Source organism: Arachis ipaensis, chromosome B9 (assembly GCF_059453495.1).
Source record: "Arachis ipaensis isolate K30076 ecotype BB chromosome B9, ASM5945349v1, whole genome shotgun sequence".
Classification (NCBI taxonomy): domain Eukaryota; kingdom Viridiplantae; phylum Streptophyta; class Magnoliopsida; order Fabales; family Fabaceae; genus Arachis; species Arachis ipaensis.
In genome coordinates, this window is record NC_142444.1 from 157,162,134 (window position 1) to 157,184,527 (window position 22,394).

General features: G+C 42.3%; 2 protein-coding genes across 2 annotated transcripts; both read right to left on the bottom strand.

Annotated features, from left to right (window-relative positions):
• Nucleotides 1-3,174: 3,174 nt before the first annotated feature.
• LOC107616164 (LEAF RUST 10 DISEASE-RESISTANCE LOCUS RECEPTOR-LIKE PROTEIN KINASE-like 1.1) lies at nt 3,175-5,717 on the bottom strand. The gene is made up of 3 exons (XM_016318159.3): nt 4,741-5,717; nt 4,331-4,645; nt 3,175-4,261 (listed from the first exon to the last, which is right to left on the bottom strand). The coding sequence occupies exons 1-3, from the start codon at nt 5,429-5,431 to the stop codon at nt 3,297-3,299; spliced, it is 1,971 nt and encodes a 656-aa protein (XP_016173645.1). The 5' UTR covers nt 5,432-5,717; the 3' UTR covers nt 3,175-3,296.
• Nucleotides 5,718-17,009: 11,292 nt separating this feature from the next.
• Nucleotides 17,010-19,565, bottom strand: LOC107618700 (LEAF RUST 10 DISEASE-RESISTANCE LOCUS RECEPTOR-LIKE PROTEIN KINASE-like 1.1). The gene is made up of 4 exons (XM_021111086.2): nt 18,629-19,565; nt 18,503-18,544; nt 18,167-18,427; nt 17,010-18,088 (listed from the first exon to the last, which is right to left on the bottom strand). Exons 1-4 carry the CDS (start codon nt 19,341-19,343, stop codon nt 17,208-17,210), a joined length of 1,899 nt encoding a protein of 632 aa, XP_020966745.1. The 5' UTR covers nt 19,344-19,565; the 3' UTR covers nt 17,010-17,207.
• Nucleotides 19,566-22,394: the final 2,829 nt, after the last annotated feature.

The following is a 22,394-nucleotide window of genomic DNA, read 5'->3' on the forward strand; positions in this document are numbered from 1 at the left end:
ATTTCGGTTCATTTTTGAGTTACTTGTGTGGCAATTATTATATAATTTCGGTTCATTTTTTAGTGAATTAAGGTGCATTTAGACTCGTCTGCACAATTCAAAACTCTTTCTCCTCTTCTTCTTCATCTTTTTATTTTATTTTCTCAAAATTCTTTTAGATTTACTCTCTTGAGAGGAATAAAACCAAGAAAAAGAGAAGAAAATATTAAACAAAAAAAAAGAAGAAGAAACATGTTAATGACGTTGTCTGATCCAAAATTGATTTTGGATGTGTTTTGTTCATCTTTCATTATGTAATTTCGTTTCATTTCTGAGTTAATTGTGTCGCAATTGTTATGTAATTTTGGTTCATTTCTGAGTTAATTGTGTCACAATCAATTATGTAATTTCGGTTCATTTCTGAGTTAATTGTGTCGCAATCATTATATAATTTCAGTTCATTTATGAGTGAATTAAGGTGCATTTGTACTCATTGTCCTACACAATTCAAAACTCTTTCTCCTTATCTCCTACTGCTTCTTCTTCTTTTTCATCTTTTTCTTCTTCATCTTCACCTTCTTATTTTATTTTCTCAAAATTCTTTTTGATTTACTCTCTTGAGAAGAATAAAACCAAGAAAAAGATAAGAAAATATCAAACAAAAAAGAAGAAGAAACACGCTAATGACGTTGTCTGATCCAAAATTGATTTTGGATGTGTTTTTATTCATGATTCAGTCTTGTTTGTGTGCTTGTTTTCGAACTGAGTTTATATGTCGCAATCATTATGTAATTTCGGTTCATTTTTGAGTTAATTCCGTCGCAATTGTTATGTAATTTCGGTTCATTTCTGAGTTAATTGTGTCGCAATCATTATATAATTTCGGTTCATTTATGAGTGAATTAAGGTGCATTTGGACTCGTCCTGCACAATTCAAAACTCTTTCTCTTATTCTCTTCACCTTCTACTGCAATAACAACAATACCAGCAACAACAAAAGAATGACGATGAGGAGAAAACATGCGAAGGAGAAGGAGAAGGAGAAGGAGCAGGAGGAGGAGGAACGCGAAGAAAAAGAAGACGACGATAACGTAGCGCGTGAATGTAAATGACTTGGTTGGTGTGCGCGTGTAATCACGCTCTTTTTAATGAGAATGATTTTTGTTGGTGTTAAGGAAAAGTATGAGGAGACAATGTATGTTTTATACAATGTGTATAATAGAGCTAATTTGAAATTAAAACTAAATTATAGGAAACTAATTAATTTTGAATAGTTTTCAATTTGAAATTTAAATCAAATATTAGGATTACCATGGGTTTTGGAAACAAATAAACTACCTTCCTCTCTCGCATCTCTCTCTCTCAATACGGTTTGTCAGCGTTCTATGCCTTTCTCATAGAGTCTTACCGGTACACTAACGCCACGGTCACCAGCCGCCATCGGAAATCGTGCCGACACTGTTCTGACTGGTGCCGTTGCAGCACAGGCCACCGCCAAGGGAGGACGCGCATATTGTGTGGGTCGAACTAACGGCACCGCAGCAACTCGGACGTCCAGCGCCTCCGTCGCAGCCGGTGTGTTCCTTCTTCCCGACACCGTCCTCACCTCCTCTGATGCGCCTTCGCTTTCTCCCATTCCTTCAAGTCTCTTCTCACCGATGATCTGTGTTCTTCTTCTTCTTTAAATTCAAGCATGATTAGCTTCTTTCATGATTTGAGCCATATGCTTCACAACAGTACCGTTTTTGTCATGACTAGTCCTTCAAAATTATGTTTCACCACAATAATAGTTTCTTCTATTTATTCATCTTCTTCTTTTATTTTAATTGTCAATTTAGGATGGTCATTTTAGTAGGTATGCGGATGATTATTTTATTTTTATGTAGATGATTATTTTGATTGGATTGAGTTTAGTTATATATAATTAAAATATGTTAGATGTTCAATTCATTAGGTATGCGGATGATTATTTTTATCCTTAAGTGGATGATTATTTTTATTAAGAGTAAGTGGCGTATGGCAAGCCAATTAGCGATGGTGAAATGGGATGATAATTGATGAAGGTGGGGTGGCCGCCGGTTGAAAAAGAAGAGAGTATTGGAGGATTTCAGATGGTTATTTTTTTAAAATAACTAACTGGATTTTTTAAAATTTTGAAATTTGAAATTGGAGAATTTAAAATTTGATGTGAAATAACTGAATAAGAGTTTTTAAATTTATTATTTTGTGAATAATTTTTATTTTTAACTCATATTGGGCTAAATAAGTAGTCCATTGTACATATTGTACAAATATTTCATTGGCTCCCTAGGAGGACTCAGGTGTTAAATATATTTAGTTAGACGTGAATGACAATATTATTTAGATGTATAATAAATCTGTTCTTAAATTATGGTATAAACAAATTAGATTGAGTGAATTTTTTTATAAAATAAAAAAATTTAAATAAAAAATAGAACAATTCTGTCCGTATTTAATTTTAACTCATCTTTTTATTTTTATTTCAATTTCAATACTTCTTTTTTTTTTTTTCCGTATCACAGTAGAATTGTAATTAATCGCCAAAACTCCTTTGCATCATAATGTCGTGATGATATTTACAGACTATATAACCATTAACCAACCTAAGTGGATGGTTCAACAAGTTAAGTTGGAAGAAAACAGAGCACGTCACGGATAATCAAAGAAAGAATTCAAACTACGTGATTGTGAGAATGGATATGAAATAGAAACTTGGTTGAGGTCACAGTTTGCGGCGTAAGGTTTCACATTCACACTACTATTCCCAAACTTAGAAAGTTAGTATTACACTTCGTGGACTTTTATTGGGTTTAAACAGAATTGTGGCTATCCAGAGCATTTCAAGTAAAAGGGCTAATTTAATGAGTTTGAAAACAAAAAACGAAAGTTTATTTGGTCAAGAAAGAAAAATTTGTTTAAACTATTAGACCATTGATTTTACTGTTTTCTCAGTTACCACTTACCAGTTCATGGAGTTACAACTAATTATTTGGTGGTAATAAATAGACTAGACCCATGGTTGCTTTCCTTGTGCCAATCACCGAAAGAAGTGTATTAATTTGAATTTAATGAGCCAAAAACAACGGATTTTTGTCAAAATCCTTTGACGCAACAAGTCCTTTACCAGATGAGTTCAGTGTAACATATGATGCAATGACAATATGATCCTCTTACTTTAGTAATATTTCAGCACTGGACTTTTTATTTTATTTTATTTTATTCTGGAGCTTTAACTCATCTACATAGAAATTACTACACTAGACTAAGAATGCAGTAAGCAGTAAGCAGCATGGTGATTAACCACTGACATTAGATGAAGTTGATTCACTATTCCATCTATCAGTCACTGCTTTTGGTGAAGGCAGTAGAATCCTGTTCTTCAATAATCCAACTTCATCCAAATCTGGTGAAGCTGGGGATGGGGATGATGATGGATGTAAATCTACTTCCTCAATATGTTCATCTTTTGCCTTCCCACATTCAATTGTGATCAACAGCTTCAAAACTTCATCCATGGTAGGCCTCAGTTCCCTATCCCGTTGCAAACACTGAAAAGCCAGCTCTGCCACTGACACTATCATCCTCTTAACCTCATTATCCGAATCAAAATCAAGAGTAGGATCAACCAGCTCACTCAATGCACCGTTTTGAATCTTGTTTATGGCTAAATCAGACAAATTAATCTCATCCCTATGCCTGTCCATGTCAACAGCAGGCTTAGAAGATATAAGCTCAATGAGCACCACTCCGAAACTATAAACATCACTCTTGCTAGTAAGCTGGTAGCAGCGGTGGTATTCAGGGTCAACATAACCCGGAGTCCCTTGTGGTGCTGTGGAGACATGTGTGACATCATTGGGGAACAGTCTTGAAAGGCCGAAATCCGCAACCTTAACACAAAAGTGGTTGTCAAGAAGAATGTTGTTGGTTTTGACATCGCGGTGGATTATGTCAGAGGCATGAAGATAAGACAATGAAGTGGCGGTCTCTATGGCAATCTTCATTCTTATATGCCATGGCAGTGTGGTAGTCCGTGTAAAATCACCGTGGATATGAGAAGCCACCGTGCCGTTTTGAACAAACTCATACACAAGCAGTAATTCACGGCTGTGGGGTGAAGTGCAGTAGCCGTAAAGGGATACTAGGTTCTTATGGCGCAAGCGAGCAAGGATATCGATTTCATTCATAAACTGTTCCATTCTCCTGTAGTTGTGCTCGTAAAGGCGCTTTACGGCAATGTCCCGTCCATCTCGCAGTTTTCCTGCTCGTCAAAGAATAACTCAAAGTAAGCTTAATAAGATAGAAAGTGAAGAAGATGAGAATGGCTCACCATAGTAAACTGTTCCGAATCCTCCCTTTCCAAGTTGGCTCGTGTGGTGGAAATTATTTGTAGCTTCTTTGAGCTCCTTGTAAGAGAAGAGAGGGACTCCAAAGTAGCCCCTCTTGCTTTCTGCCTCTGGATTTGTAGATGCATAGTTTACATCTCTGTATGTGCTTTTTGATTGGTATGGGAGTTCTGAAGGAACATCTTTTCTTCTATAACGTCGTCTGAGGAAGCATCCAATGATCAAAAGTCCTAGCAGTGTACTCATACCTAAACCTATTCCGACTCCGAGCTTCAAGGCTTTATTGTTATCCTTTGGCACTGCAGCACAAGTTATTTGGAGAAATTAATTAAAGCAAACAAAAAAAATAACTAGTCTAAACTCTAAAGCAGCAGATGATTAAGCAGTAGTGTACCTTTGTCACAGTAAAATTCGTTGTTGGTGTCAAGTTGACATTGACCTCGTCTGTGATTGAAGCAATCATCACAATCAGGAGATAATACCACTTTGAGAGCAATCTCAGAAGATACAAAGGATAAAACATCTGTGCTATTGATGGCATCTTTTGTTGCGAAATGAAGAAGTGAGCAGTGTGAGAAAATGCCACCGGCATCGTGTATAGTAGGAGACGTATTGATTTTATCATAATAGATGTCGTAGTCACGGCATGTGAGGTTACCAAAATCTAAAGGGAGCTTTATTCTAAGGTTGTGATTGCATCGAAATAGGGTCACATTGTATTCGATATAAATAGAGAGCAAAGGAGAAGGTGGAGGAAGAGTATAAGTAGTGTTCAAAGCGTGACATTTGTTCTGTTCCAAACTGGCGTGAAAATCTGCATCATAAATGGTGATGACAGTATTTGAGTCAAGAGAGCCTGTAAGCTCTAAGGTTGTTGCATTCTTGTCCAGTTGAATCATTTTGCGCGAATAGTACGTGTCTTCACAGCCATGAATGAGCAGCAAGCCACAGTGAGGGAGTTCAGCCTTGGTGAAAGGGTACTGGAATCTGCCTTGGCTTCCACAATCAAAAGAGCGTGGACAGTTATGTTGCGCAGCGGAAAACAAGATGAGGAAGAAGAAGAACAATAAATAAGGTAGAGCCATAAATCCCAAACAGCGAGTAGTAATGCTTAATGAATGGACTGTCTGATATATGTATATAAATGCAGCTACCAAGTGTATATGCCACCCTCACATAAACAGCGAGTTTCATACGCAGCTTAATTGACTTAGAAAATGAGCGTGGAAGACTTGATCATGAAAAGGAGAGGTTAGAGGTACGACGTTAACCAAGCTAAGCTAACTTTGTTATTGAATCTTTCCAACTCAATTTCACACCACACAACTGCTTCAAGTTAAATAACAACTTTTTAATCTGCTGATTACTCACTCTAGCCGACAGGAAGCCATGAGCTTTTTAGATTTTCAGAAGAAAAATATTATATGCATTATTTACATATTTTTTTATTTTTAATATTACAACAGTGTACATATGTGAGAGTCAAGTAGTTTGAACCGTTAGATACTAGATACTGACGCTTGAGTTCTAAGTGAATGGCACAGTCTAGATAATTAGATATAGGAGAAATTAAACGCATCCTTAATTTGACCTGTTCATACTTCATTCGTTCATGTTTTTTCGATTGTGACAAAAAATGACTTGTGTTATTATTCATTATATTATCTTTTAAGTAGCATTTGTTTTGAGGTATTGAGACAGAGATTGAAAGACTCACTCAGTATCATGTTTGTTGGTTCAGAAACTGGTACTAAAATTTTTGTTTTTGTCCCCAAAATTTCAGTATTTCAGTACTTCCAAAAAGTAAGGACACAGGGGACTAAAATTTTTATAGATGGAGACTGAAACTTTAATAACATTTTATACCTAAAATACCTTCATTTCAATTAATTAATTCTAATTTTACCCTTTGTACAAATTAAATTAGAATTTCATTCTTGAGTCAATTTCTGTTTCTCACTTTACACCAAAAAGAATATTGAGATTTATTTTAATTTCTGTCTCTCAGTCTCAGTCTTTCTGTTTCTATCTTTTCACCAAACGCTACCTTAGATACTTCGCTAAGTTGATTTATTTATTTATTTTTGTTATTGTATAAAATGTGAGATTTGACAGCATATATTTATAGCTTTATGTGTAAAAAAAATACAAAATTGTGAGTTGGATATCTATTGGAATTTACATAATTGTTACGGCGTGGCCCAAACCCCCTACGGTTCGGCCCGACCCGAGCACCATCCGACCCGGATACGCGTCCCGCGACCAACCCGGACACGCGTCCCGAACAGTTCACGCATGGCTGTGAGATAACGTCCCTAAGAACGTGGGCCCGCCCTCATTGGGCCCACCTCTGACAGTATATAAGGGGAAGATTTACTCTTCCCCTAAGGTACGTAACACATCACATCACCCCTTTTCGCCTGCACATTACTGACAAGAGCGTCGGAGTGTCTTTGCAGGTGGCACCCCCCTTTTGTTACACGAAGTACTCGGGACCTCGCACACCCTTGGCCGGTAGTCCACGACCTGGCGAGCCCCTACCATCTCCGAGGATTTCAACCCGAACCGTCCGGTAACCGACCTACCGAACATTGGCGCCGTCTATGGGGACTCGTCCATGGACTTCGTGCTAATCCAAACTGGGACAGGCTACGAGGCCGTACCTAGAGGCGACGCCGCCGGGACGGAAACCCGACAACACCCAAGGTCGCCCCCGAGGAACGCAACCCAATCACATGAGAGGCGCCCCTTTGGGGGGACCGGAGACAACCACGCCAGAATAATGCAAGAGCTACGCCACAGAATGCAAGACCTAGAACGCCGGTTAGCAGATAGGAAACGTGACCAACGCACCCCAGAGCAGAGTCACTCCTGCTCTCGCTCCAGGAGTCGCTCCAGACGCACGCCTATCCCCCAAGCTGAGTCCGAAAGCACCGGGGGGAGAGGGCGCGCGAGAAGACGCCGTGACCCCGTCATCTACGCCAGACGTGAGAGACGGCGTACCGCGAACCGCGAGGACGAGGACACTCGTCGGGAGAGCGACGAGGAAAGAACGACGGGAACACGGGGACCCGTAATAATGGGAGCGACCCCTTTCCATCGTTCCATACTCGAGGTCCGGCTGCCAAAACACTTTGACAAGCCAACAGACATGAGGTACGATGGAACGCAAGACCCGCTGGAACACCTTACGGCCTTTGAGGTCAGGATGAACCTAGAAGGAGTGGGAGACGAGGTAAGGTGTCGCGCTTTTCCGGTCACCCTAGCGGGACCTGCAATACGGTGGTTCAATAACCTCCTGCAGGGCTCGGTGACCCAATTCTCTGACATCAGCCATGCCTTCCTGGCTCAGTTCACGACCAGGATCGCCAAAGCCAAGCATCCGATCAATCTGCTGGGAGTGACCCAGAGAGCCGGAGAGCCGACCAGGAAGTACTTAGACCATTTCAACGACGAATGCTTAGAAATCGACGGGTTGACGGACTCCGTGGCAAGCTTGTGCTTGACGAACGGGCTCCTGAATGAGGATTTCAGAAAGCACCTTACCACAAAGCCAGTATGGACAATGCAGGAGATCCAATGCGTGGCTAAGGAGTATATTAACGACGAAGAAGTCAGCCGGGTCGTGGCTGCCAATAAACGGCAACCCCCTTACAACCAAACCCGGCACTACGAGGGTGGAGAAAGACAAAAGGAACGCGCCAGGGACGGCGGTCCAAGTAAGGCACCTAAGCCATTCCCCCGAGTCGGGAAGTTCACCAACTACACCCCCCTCACGGCACCGATCACGGAAGTTTACCAACAGATAGCCGAGAAGGGGATACTATCGAGACCCCGACCTCTGAAGGACAGGACGGGGGGAAACAAAAGCCTTTACTGCGAATATCACAAGGGATACGGGCACAAGACCCAAGACTGCTTCGACCTGAAAGACGCCCTGGAGCAAGCAATCAGGGATGGAAAGCTTGCCGACTTCTCCCACCTCATAAGGGAGCCGAGGAGACGAAATCGGGACCACGATGGCGAGGACAGGTCCCGGGCGACAAGACGACGTCAAGAACCAGAGGGGGATGACCACGGTCTCACGGTGGTGAACGTAGTAACAGCGAGGAATTCCGCCCCAAGGTCGAAATCGGCACAGAAGAAAGACGCCAAGATCCTGGCGGTCTCCTCCTCATCCGCTAGAAGTTCCCGGGGACTCCCATCCATCTCCTTCGGCCCCGAGGACCAATGGTTCGATGAGGTACCGGAAAGTCCTCCCATGGTTATCACAGCCAGAGTCGGAACCGGCCTCGTCAAAAGGATCCTGGTAGACACAGGGGCGGACTCAAACATCATGTTTCACAACGTTTTTGATGCCTTGGGGCTGCGCGATGCCGATCTGGCGACCCACCAGCACGGTGTGGTAGGGTTGGGTGACCACTTCATCAAGCCAGATGGGATCATCTCACTCCCGACCTCCCTGGGACAAGGACAGAGGCGAAGGACGGTAATGGCCGACTTTGTTGTCTTACGAGATTCCACAGCTTACAATATCATCCTGGGGAGAAAAACCATCAACGACCTTGGGGCAGCGATTAGTACAAGGCTGCTCGTAATGAAGTTTGTTACTGATGACGAATCCGTAGGATCCATCAGAGGAGACTTGGAAACGGCGGTCGCTTGCGACCACGCCAGCCTTTCTCTCAAGAAAAAGTCCAAAGAAGCATCCGGGGTTTTCCTTGCCGACCTGGATGCCAGAATAGATGACAAGCCCAAGCCTGAGCCAGAAGGGGACTTGGAAAAATTTAGGGTCGGTGATGGGGAGGAAAGGTTCACGTTCATAAATAGAAACCTCCCCCATGAATTAAAGGAACCTTTGATGGAGATTATCAGAGCCAATGCCGACCTCTTCGCGTGGACGCCAGCCGACATGCCAGGGATAGATCCCCTATTCATGTCACATCATCTGGCCGTCAAGCCGGAAGCTAAACCAGTGGCCCAGAGGAAGAGGAAGATGTCACAGGAAAGGGCAGAGGAGGTGGCCAGGCAGACGGCTAGCCTCCTTGAAGCAGGGTTCATCCGAGAGCTGGATTACTCGACGTGGCTGTCGAACGTGGTCTTGGTAAAAAAGCACAACGGGAGGTGGAGAATGTGTGTAGACTATTCCGACCTCAACAAGGCATGTCCCAAAGACTGCTATCCCCTCTCCAACATTGACGCACTCGTCGATGCGGCGGCGGGGTACCGTTATCTGAGCTTCATGGACGCCTACTCCGGGTACAATCAGATACCGATGCACCGACCCGACGAGGACAAAACAGCGTTCATAACGCCAGGAGGGATCTATTGCTACAAGGTGATGCCATTTGGTTTGAAAAACGCCGGCGCCACATACCAGAGACTGATGAACAAGATATTCAGTGAGCTCATAGGCAAGACAGTAGAAGTCTACGTGGACAACATCCTTGCGAAAACCACATGGCCCGACGATCTCCTAGGCGACCTGGGGGGCGTGTTCGCGGCCCTCCGACAACACGGCATGAGGCTCAACCCGCTCAAATGCGCCTTTGCCATGGAGGCCGAGAAGTTCTTGGGATTCATGATCACCCAAAGGGGAGTAGAGGCCAACCCAGAGAAGTGTCAAGCGATTCTTCAGATGAAGAGCCCGGGTTGTATCAAAGACGTCCAACGTTTGGCGGGAAGGCTGACGGCATTATCCCGCTTCCTCGGCGCATCGGCAGCAAAAGCCTTACCCTTCTTTAACCTGATGAAAAAGGGGATAGCATTTGAATGGACCCCAGCGTGTGAGGAAGCATTCAACCACTTCAAGGCAATCCTGGCGACACCCCCGGTGCTCGGGAAGCCTAAGGCCGGAGAACCACTCTATCTCTACTTAGCAGTAACAGAGGAAGCGCTTGCAGCAGTGCTCGTACGAGAAGAAGGGAAATCTCAGCAACCGATTTACTTCGTGAGCAGGGCTCTACAAGGAGCAGAGCTGAGGTATAGCAAATTGGAAAAACTGGCGCTCACACTCCTGACCTCCTCCCGAAGGTTGAGGCAATACTTCCAGGGACACCGTGTAGTCGTGAGGACAGACCAGGCAATTCGTCAAGTACTCCAAAAACCTGATTTGGCTGGGAGGATGATGACTTGGGCCATTGAGCTCTCCCAATATGACTTGCAATATGAGCCCCAACATGCGATCAAGGCGCAGGCGATGGCAGATTTCTTGGTAGAGGTAACGGGTGATCCCCCCGAGGAAACGGGCACACGGTGGAGGCTCCACGTAGACGGTGCCTCCAACCAAACATCCGGGGGAGCCGGGGTCATCTTAGAGAGCCCGACGGGAGTCATTTACGAGCAATCGACCAAGTTCGAATTCCCCGTGTCGAACAATCAAGCAGAATATGAAGCCCTCTTAGGTGGACTAACACTAGCTCGGGAAGTCGGGGCAACAAGGCTGGAAGTATGCAGCGACTCACAAGTCGTCACCTCGCAAGTAAACGGAAGCTATCAAGCCAAGGACCCCCTCCTACAAAAATATTTGGAAAAGGTTAGAGAATTGACAAGGCAGTTCCAAGAGGTCACGGTCCAACACGTCCCAAGAGAAAGGAACACACGGGCAGACCTCCTGTCTAAACTAGCGAGCACGAAGCCAGGAACGGGCAACCGGTCTCTCATCCAGGGCATGGTGAAGGAACCAACGGTTGCCCTCCATTTGACGGAGTCAAGCCCCTCCTGGTTGGACCCCATCACAAACTTCCTGCACGGCAAGTTACCTGACGATGAGAAAGCAACCAAAACGTTGAGAAGGGAGGCAGCCAGATACGCAATCATACAAGGGCAACTGTTCAGAAAGGGGCTCAGCCAACCCCTATTGAAGTGCTTACATCCCGACCAGACGGACTATGTACTTAGGGAAGTCCACGAGGGATGCTGCGGCCACCACATCGGGGGCAAAGCCCTAGCAAGGAAGCTCATCCGAGCTGGATATTACTGGCCATCAATGATGAGAGACTCCAAAGAATTTGTCAGGAAATGCGTAAAGTGTCAAGAAAACGCCAACTTCCACAAAGCGCCGGCTTCCGAGCTGAGTTTACTGATGTCTACACGACCTTTCGCTCAATGGGGAGTCGACCTCTTAGGACCTTTCCCAGTTGGGCCAGGACAAGTTAAATATCTCATAGTCGCCATCGACTACTACACCAAATGGATAGAGGCGGAACCACTAGCCAGCATATCCTCATCCAATTGCAGGAAGTTCATGTGGAGACAAGTGATAACCCGTTTCGGTATCCCGGAGGTCGTCATTTCGGACAATGGGACGCAGTTCACTGATAAGAAGTTCACGGAATTCCTCACCGGCCTGGGCATAAAACAAAAGTTTTCCTCAGTAGAACATCCCCAGACAAACGGACAAGTGGAGTTCGCAAACAAAGTCATCCTACTAGGCCTCAAGAAACGCTTAGACAACAAGAAAGGCGTATGGGCCGACGAGCTCGCTTCGGTCCTCTGGTCCTACCGGACAACCGAGCAAAGCTCCACCGGGGAAACCCCCTTCCGCCTAACGTTTGGGGTCGACGCAGTGATACCCGTGGAAATTGGCTAACCGAGTCCACAGTTACTTCTCGCAGGAGTAGACGAAGCGGTGGAAAAGGACCTGGTGGAAGAGACCAGAGAGATGGCCCACTTGTCAGAAACAACATTAAAACAAAGAATAGCTCTGCGCTACAACACTAAAGTCCTCAGGAGGGATTTTGGGGAAAGAGACCTCGTCCTACGATGCAACGACGTCGGTTTACCGACCCCAGGAGAAGGAAAACTGGCGACAAATTGGGAAGGTCCCTACAGAATCAAAGAAGTGCTCGGCAAAGGCGCCTACAAGCTGGAAAGACTCGACGGCAGGGAGATCCCGAGAACATGGAACGCAGGTAACCTGAGGAGATTTTATTCGTAGCTTGGGCTCACCGACCAAGCAGCCTATTAAGCTGGGTAGAGTCTTGCCTTGATCAAATGTTAATTCTCAATTATTCACTTTTATCAAATGCCTATTGTGTTCATAAACTTGTCTAGCTAACGACTAATTCTTACTTGTCCAAATTCTTCCATCTATTATCTTCCAACGCGTACCTCACGAGATCGTACTCGTAAACGGCAACCCGGGACTGATCACCCCGGAAAGCCAACGGAACCACAGCCATATCGAGCGGCTTCATAAATAAAACCACAAAGGTTCTAATCGGATTACCAACGCAAACGGCAAAACGGGCACAAGCAATAAGCCCGCCCCGAAAATACGGTAACGAAAATTAAACGCCAAGCAAGATAAACGATAATAATGGTAAGTCGACCAAGCGACCAGTTAAGCATAAAAGTAATAAACTCACAATGAAATGTTCAACAAATCCACACCAAACCAAAGTTACAAGAGATCACTTTCTAGGCATGTCAACAATCTTGCCGTCCTGGATCATTTTGAAGACCCCAATAGCCGATGTGTCGAAGTCGGGAGCCACGATCTTCACCTAGGCCTTCAGAGCATCCTCAGTCATGGAGATCGCGTTCTTCCCTTGCTCCTTGGTCGCTTTAAGCTTCTTCCTGAGCTCCTCGACCTCGGCTTTAGCGGCTTTAGCCAACTAAACGGCTTGGTCACGCTCCTTCTCCAAGACCGCCACCCGACCTTGAGCGGCATTCAGCTGGCTCTCCAGGGTCATCTCCCGCTCGGCTAAGCGGGCCACCGTCTCGTCGGAAGCCTTCAATTTCTCCGCGGCAGATGATGCCTTCTCCTCAGAAGCCTTGAGCTTCTCCCCCATCTCGGACAACTAACTCTGGAGCAGCTCGACTTGCACCTTGAAGTCATTGTTCGCCTTGCCTGAGGATTCAAGTTTCCTCCGGAGAGCCTGTATTCCCGACAACTCGAACTCAGCCTTTCGAGCTATCACGGCCCCCCGGAGCAAAGTCCGGTACATCCATCTCGCCTGTCCAGCCAGGTCGGTTCCATGAAAATGCTCCTCCGTCCCAGGGATCAGCTGGGAGTCAATAAACTTTGTAGCATCAAAATTTCTTTCCATAATGGTGAGAGTCCCTTCCGGGCTGGCAGACGCCCTCCGCTTCTTAGGGGTGTGGATAAGTTCCACATCATCATCTTCCTGATGGGTAGAGGACGAATGCCCACCAACGACCACCTCATCGGGAATGGGGTAAGCCTGCGCCCCTGCCGAGTTCTTCTCCGACATACCGGTATCCTGGGGAGAGGGCACAGCCTGATCCTCCTTCTCCCCGGAAGGGTCCCCCGACTTCCCGGCATCTCCCTCTTCGGCCTTCTCTTCATCACTGTCCTCGAAGAAGGTCTTCATCAAATTTTCAAGCCCCGTTACTGAGGCAGACATCTCCACTGCAGCAAACAAACAAACACATCAGTCGTTAGATCAAGTAAAACAAGCAATGATAAACAGTACAAGCACAAAACAAAACGACTCACGGATATAGCTCCTGGCAGCCTCCCGTTCACCCATGAGGAGATGGGGGTTCACGGGGTTCTTCCCAAAAAGAGCAAACAACACATCAGCTATTTTCTTATCTACAGGGGACATCCCTTTGTACGTCACCTTAATAAAAGACTTAGACCCCGCCCCAAAACTCCAATAAGTTGGGATGAGACGCTCCCCCTCTAACGATAACCAAAAGGGATGGCGACCTTTAGCAGGGCAAACTTTGAAGAATTTGTCTTTGAACCCATGGTAAGAGTCCTCAAACAGACCAAATATCCTCCGACCTTGGGCAGACCGGAAAGAAAGGAACCCTTTTCTCGCCTTCCCTTGTTTGGAGGGGTTGGTGAGGTTGAAGAAAAAGAGGAAGACATCCACTGACGCCGGCAGCTCGAGATATTCACAAACCATCTCGAAACAGCGGATAGAAGCCCAGCTGTTCGGATGGAGCTGCGACGGCGACACGGATATCCGATTGAGGAGCGACATCTGAAAGTCAGAGAAGGGTAGGTGAACGCCGACCTGGGTGAACATGGCATTGTAAAACCAGATCCAGTCAGCGACCCGGGGAGAACGGAGGTTGATCTCATACAACCGCTTGTTGGGGGCAGGAACGAAGGTCTCGTAGTTGGTCTCCTCGTCTGTCCCCCCACATAAGTACCCGGCTTGCCGGAATTCCGTCAGCTCTTCCAAATTCATCTGGTTAGGCGAGTCCTTTACGTCTGAGGTCACCCAGGCGTAGGGGTTGTAGTTTGCACCAGAGATAGAAGTCCGGGCGACGACGCGAGGCATACCTACAGTGGGGTACCACTCCATTAGTCTATGAGGTCGGGAGCCTGGATAAAACCCAGAAACCATGTTTACCCTACTCAACAGTTAAGATCAAGCATGGCCAAAGCTACATCTATCCCACAAGTCACCTAAAAACCTACCCTGGAATGGTACCCCTCCCCTAACATATCTACCTAGCATCGAAAGGCCACATAACAACAAATTCCAAACAAAACAGCAAGGACACTAAGCAGATACAACAAACACACAATAAACAGAGCAGAAAAGAGAGGGGCCAGAGGATTACCTGAATTCGTTGAAGCTGGAAGAATGAGAGGAAGATGTTCGAAGAAAACCGCAACAACACTCTAGAATTCCCAAGGGAAGAGGAAGGAGATAGCAAGGAAATGGAAGAAACAAGAGCGCAAAAGGAGGAAAAAATGGAAGGTAAACTATTTAAAACTACCACCCAGGAAGCGCGAAAGACTTGGGGGCAAAATAGTACTTACACGCAGGGTTTTTGCAACCCATTATGAGCATTTAATGCTCAGCGCAAAGAACGAAGCGGTAAGCGGTTGCTTCAGCAACCAAGAGACACGCGCGCAGGGGGCATGTCCCTTCCACGAGCGGCCGACCTAACGAGTATGAACGAAGCGAGAAGCAACACGCCGCTGATAGCTCCCATGACTATCATTGGCGCGTGGGGGAACTGTTACGGCCTGGCCCAAACCCCCTACGGTTTGGCCCGACCCGAGCGCCATCCGACCCGGACACGCGTCCCGCGACCAACCCGGACACGCGTCCCGCGACCAACCCGGACACGCGTCCCGGACAGTTCACGCATGGCTGTGAGATAACGTCCCTAAGAACGTGGGCCCGCCCTCATTGGGCCCACCTCTGACAGTATATAAGGGGAAAATTTACTCTTCCCCCAAGGTACGTAACACATCACATCACCCCTTTTCGCATGCACATTACTGACAAGAGCGTCGGAGTGTCTTTGCAGGTGGCACCCCTCCCCTCTTTTGTTACACGAAGTACTCGGGACCTCGCACACCCTTGGCCGGTAGTCCACGACCTGGCGAGCCCCTACCATCTCCGAGGATTTCAACCCGAACCGTCCGGTAACCGACCTACCGAACAATAATATTGCTAAAAATATATAACAACAACAATAATAAGATGGTTTAATTATTTTTTTAGTTTCTATAATTTCACTAAATTTTTAATTAGGTTCCTATATTTTTTTTATCAATTGGTTTTTATACTGCTTTTAATTTTGTAATTATGTTCTCTTCATGTTAAAAATATTAAAATTAATATAATATGTTTACCAAAATACATGCGGTTAAAAATTTAAGTTTTTAATTATAAATACCTTCAATTTGCGAAGAAATATTCAGTTAACTCTAATATTTTTAATACTAGGAATGACTTAATTACAAAATTAAAGCAGTGTAGGAATCCAATTGAAAGAAAAAAAATTATATGGACCTAATTAAAAATTTGGTGAAACTATAGAGACTAACAAAGTAATTAAACCTAATAAGAATAATAATATCTAAATTGATGTCTTATTTTTTAGTAGAGTAGAGTGACAAATAAATTCTTAAAGATTTATACTTCAAACAGATTAGTTCTTATAAAAAATTAACAAAATTTTATGTAGATAATTATCTTTAAATTAATCCCTATAATTAAGATAAAATATTTTAATTTAAATTTATTTGTCTATGTTCACTATAGTGAAAGACTTTCTTAGTTTTTTTTTTTTCAAAAATTAATCTATTCAAAATATAAATTTGTAGAGATTTATTTGTCACTTTACTCTTCTTATTATTCAATTAATGACCAAACAAATATACTTGATATATAAACGTACGGACCTAAACAAATCAAGCCAACCCATTTGAAACTGAGAGAGAGAGAGAGAGAACTAAGGGGTCTAATATGGCCTTTTTCTAAAATTTTTAGTTGCTAATAGTATTAGTTTAATTATGTCATTTATTTCTACTTATTCCACTTGTTTTCCCCTCAAATTTAATATTAATTTGGGTGTGAAAATAACAGTATCCTAATCAAACACTATTTGTTAACCAAGTTGGATTAGCTCACTAGTCCGCTTAAATAAGTGTTGGAGATTTGAATCCCGTCTTATATATGTAGTAATTTATTGGCCAGCGATAAACTCTTAAATGAAACTCAATACTGCAGCTGATTAGTCCGTGACTTGCTCGGTTGAAGGATGTCGTGAGAAACAAAAAAAAAAAAAATCAAACACTATTTGTTATTTTGTTTAGTGTCTTCTTACCCCTATTCAGCTTTAATAATTGGTAAGAAGTCATCTTAAGTCATTCTGGTTTTGATTAGTTAAATATTGTGTAAGGTAAGCGCCAAATAATAAAGACTTGAAATGATATGATGCAACATAATCCGATCATCTTATCAACAAAAACAACAAATTAAATAAAATGTATGCTCGAAATATATGAAGAATCAAAGTGAGTGTTATGTACGGGACCAAGAATATGTAATAAATTAATAATGCAGTGAAGCAATCAGCATGATATATATCCACAAGCTATGGCTCTGTAACTCATATTAACCGCTGACATTAGACCTACTTGATTCTTTCAGCAGCATCATGCTGTTCAAAAATCGGGGATGGGGGTGTATGTACATGTGCCTCTACCTCTTCAGCTTCATCCTTAATCTTCCCACTTTCAATAATGATCAGCGCCCTTAAAACCTCATCCATGGAAGGCCTCAATGCCCTATCCCGTTGCAAACACTGAAAAGCCAATTCTGCCACGGAAACTATCATCCTCTTTACCTCACTATCCAAATCAAAACCAAGAGAAGGATCTACCAGCTCGCTAAATGCACTGTTTTGAATCTTGTTTATGGCTAAATCAGACAAGTTAATCTCATCCTTGTGCCTGTCCATATCAACAGCAGGCTTAGAAGATATAAGCTCAATGAGCACCACTCCGAAACTATAAACATCACTCTTGCTAGTAAGCTGGTAGCAGCGGTAATATTCAGGGTCAACGTAGCCTGGAGTCCCTTGTGGTGCTGTGGAGACATGGGTTACATCACTGGGGAAGAGTCTTGAAAGGCCGAAATCCGCAACCTTAACACAAAAATGGTGGTCAAGGAGAATGTTATTGGTTTTAACATCACGATGAATGATGTCAGAGGCATGGAGATATGACAATGAACTTGCAGTCTCAATGGCAATCTTCATCCTTATGTTCCATGGCAGTGTTTCACTCCTTGCTAAATCACCATGGAGATGAGCAGCAACAGTTCCATTTGAAACATACTCATACACAAGCAATAATTCTCGACTGTGGCGTGAGGTGCAACCATAGAGGGACACAAGGTTTCTGTGGCGCATGCCAGTAAGGATCTCAATTTCGTTCATAAACTGTTCCATTTTCCTGTAGTTGTGATCATAGAGGCGCTTCACAGCAACTTCCCGTCCATCTCGCAGTTTTCCTGTTTTTGTAAGAGATCATTAGTTTATTTAATAATCTCTATAAACATTAAATCAAGCATGTTATGTATAGGAATTACCATAGTAAACAGTTCCAAAGCCTCCATGTCCAACTTGGGTGGAGTGATGGAAATTATTTGTAGCTTCACTGAGCTCCTCGTGAGAGAAGAGAGGGACTCCAAAGTAGTCCCTTCCGCTTTCTGGGTCTGCATTTCTAGAGAGATCATTCAAATCACTGTGTGTGCTTCTTGATTGGTATTGAAGATCTGAAGGACCATGTTTTCGTCTAAACAAGTATACAAGGATCAAAATGCATAGCAGGGTGACACCAACACCTAAACCTGTGGTGGAGAAATCCAATATCTTGATCTTAATCTTGACAAATCTTTAAAGATTCAAGAGTGATGTAATGTTACCTATTCCGAGTCCGATCTTCAAGGCTTTATTGCTCTTGGGATCTGCAGATGAAGTGAACTTTACAAATTAATTAAACTAACGCAGTAAAGCTAAAAAGATGCTATAAATAATGGTGTTAATGTTACCTAAGTGGCAGTAAAAGTGGTTATTGTTGTCAAGTCTACAAAGGCCTCCTCTGTGATTGAAGCAGTCATCACAGTCATGAGATAATACTATTTCAAGAACCATCTCAGCAGAAACGAAGGACAAAACGTCTTTGGTATTGGTGGAGTCTTTTGAAGCAAACTGGACAACCGAGCAGCCGGAAAAAACTCCGGCCGCCTCTTGATCAGGATTGGTATTGGATCTATCATAATAGATTTCATAGCCGTAGGAGACGCGGCATCCTAGATTAACATAATTGGAAGGGGGCTTGGTACTAAGGTTGTGATTGCATTTGAAGAGAGTTACATTGTACTTGATATACATAGACAAAAATGGAGAAGGTGGAGGAAGGGTGTAATTATTGTGCAAAGTGTCACATTTGTTGTGATCCAAACTTGTGTGGAAGCCATCATCATAGATTGTAATGATCTTATTGGTCTCAACTACAGCAGTAAGGTTCACGCTTTTGCTATTGTTGCCAAGTTGGATCAATTTTGGTGAAGTAGCACTGAGGAGGCAGCCTTGAATTGGTAACAACCCACACTCAGGATGCTCTGCCATGGTGAATGGGTACCGGAAAGTCCCAAGTTTTCCACAAGTAAAGGAGCTTGGACAGTTTTCATGGTTCCCAGCAGTAACAATCAGTAGAATGAGAGAAAACAAGAAGGAAAAGAACAAGAAATGAAGTGGAGCCATCCCCGTATGACCAACATAAACAACTAGTTTTAACTTTTGAGTCTTAGTGCTATGTTCACAATATATAAATGTATCACTTTGTCTAAAACAGCAACTTTGATACGCAATTTGACTTGAAAAATGGGTATGGAAGACTCTATGAAAAGTAGAACAGAGTAATCTATGTTAATCAAACATCAACAATAATGACCCACCAAATCTTTCCCACATTTTTTTTTAAAAGCTTTTGACCAAAACACCACATGCGCACAATCACGGAAACTCACTCATCTTATACACCCAAATACATGTACTTTCGTTTGGTTTCGAAATCCAAAATTAGGTTCACAAAATAAAAGTGGATTCATATAATAATAAGATTGGCAAAAACGCGTGCTGAATTGACATAGTCATGTGTTGCATTGGAGCCTGGAGTTCCCATTTATTTGGCATTGGTGGTAACGGTATAAGATCTAGTCTATTGTAATTCATTAGCCTGCTTTATGAAGACAAAAGACAGAATTAAGAATATCTTAGCACTTTACTAACATTCCTTTTCAGCCAATGCTTACTTAAGTTTTCCTTTGTGAGGCCACAATACGAGGGGCGGTGCATACGTATCTAGTCAAGTCAAGCCAGGAACACTGGCCAAACAAGAATTTAATGTAAAAAGGTACGTAGTGTCTGGTATTGTATTATATTATTGCATGTCATTTTTTGTTACATTATTATTTATTAACAACAATATCTGTTGAGTTTGGAAAATTTGTATCTAATTAAAATGATGATCAAATATTATTAAAATATTAATTAAAAAATTATTAAATTATTATATGTTTTCAATGGGTTATTTGATATTTTTGTTAGTGTGCAGGAAGAAAAATAAAATTGTTATCTTGGTATAAGTGATGAAAGTCCAGTTTGGTTACTAAACATATTTAGTCCAATAATAGTTGTTCTTTGAGTTAATACTCAAAATGACTCCTAAATTTTGACCTTTGACGCAATTTAGCCCTTAAATTTTTAATTGACTTAAATTATACCTTGAAATTTTGACCCGTGTCTTAATTTGGCCCTTCCGATGTTTTCCGTTACCGAAAAGCTGACTTGGCAATTTTAAATGACACGTGGCACTATAATGGTTAAATGACATGGCCAAATTTTTTAAGGCATCAATTTAACCCCTCACAATTTGAACATAAAAACTAGCGCAGTCCCAATTCCCCCAAATCGTAGTAGTTAATGTGTGTCCTAAGTACACATGATAAATTTATTATTATTAAAAAGTTTTCAATATTTTTATTTAATAAATATAAAATAAATACATGAAAAATTTAAATTTTTTCATATTTTCAATAAAAAATTTATTAATTTATAAACTTAACATGTCTTCTTAAGACACAAAATAGATAAATTTTAATTTTTGTTAGTGACAAATAATTTTTGTATTTAACATACTATTTATACATTTATTCTAAAGTTTTAAAAGAATCCTTAAAAAATTATTTAAAAATCACATAAAAAAACTAAAATTCAATCTCTTGTAAAATGGAAGAAAAAAAATGCAAATTTCTGCAACTCGTTTCTGACATCCTGCTACATATAATTTGAAGTTCAATTCCATTTTGCGGGGATCTTTCACAAAGTGGGTATGTGCATTTTCTTTTTTGATGACGGACATGTGCATTTTGACATCTCTTTTTCATTATGAGTATTTTAGGAATTAAATATTTTAAATATTTATTAAAATGAAAAAGGCGAATATCATATTATGAAGTACCATTAACATGGAAGACAAAACAGCGTGGGTTTAATCAGGTACTACTCTGAGAGAACTCTACTACGCAATTGCGAATAGAAACAAGGTTCATGGCTTCTCTGCTGGGAGTTGCGCTACAATTGGCATTGGAGGACACTTGAGTGGAGATGGATTTGGCAACCATCTTCAGGAAATATGGCCTAGCAGCTGATAATGTGATCGATGCACAGATAATCAATGTTAATGAGACGATACTGAACAGAAGAACAATGGGGAAAGATCTGTTTTGGGCCATAAGAGGCGGATGAGGTTCAAGCTTTGGTGTCATCACAGCATGGAAGATCAAGCTTGTCCAAGTTCTATCAACAGTTACCATCTTTAAGGTTTCAAAGAATCTTGATGATGGTGGTTTTGAGATTTTCACCAAGTGGCAAATTGTTGCTCCAAAGCTTCCTGCAAAACTCTTCCTACGATTTGGGAGAATTGGGGATGCGCTAGGTTTTATGTTCAAATTGTGAGTGGTTAAATTGATGCCTTGAAAATTTTAACCATGTCATCTACCCATTACAGTGCCACGTGTCATTTAAAATGGCCAAGCCAGTTTTTTTGTGGCGGAAAACATTGAAAGAGCCAAATTGAAGTACGAGTCAAAATTTCAAAGTACAATTTGTGTCAATTAAAAATTTAAGAACTAAATTACGTTTGGAGTCAAATTTCAGAAGTCATTTTGAGTATTAACTTGTTGTTCTCTTTAAGTGGCTAAATATTAAAAGAGAAAGGAAACCAAAGGAGCCCAAGTCTCTCAAGACCTAATATTAATTGTTCACTTCATGTGGCTAAAAGGCAAAGAAACTCAAAGTGGCCCAAGGATTTCAAAAGCATGCTTCGTTGCTCCATGCCTTAGTTATTTTCAACTCAATTAACTTTATTCCTTAGTAACCAAAAGTCTGACACGTGACTTTATGCTTGGTAACTGAAAGCTAAAATTCAATTGAGTTTAATGTGCTTTGAAAGCTTCACATGTCTTGGGGAATAGAAGTGGGAATTCAATTTGATTTAATTCCACTTAATGCTTCCACCAAAAGCTTTCTTCCTTATCTCTTCTCTTTCTTCTCTCTTTGTATTCGGTCACTTCAATCAGAAAAAAAGAAAATAGAAGTTATGAAGAGAAGTAAAGTTACAGTAAAGCATAATGGAAGAAAAAGATAGGAGGAAGAAAGCCTATGAAGAAGGAAGATCCAAAGCAAGGCATGGCAAGATCTTTGCCATTGAAGACAAGATTTGAAGAGCTTCAAGATTTTTCTTGTCGAAAA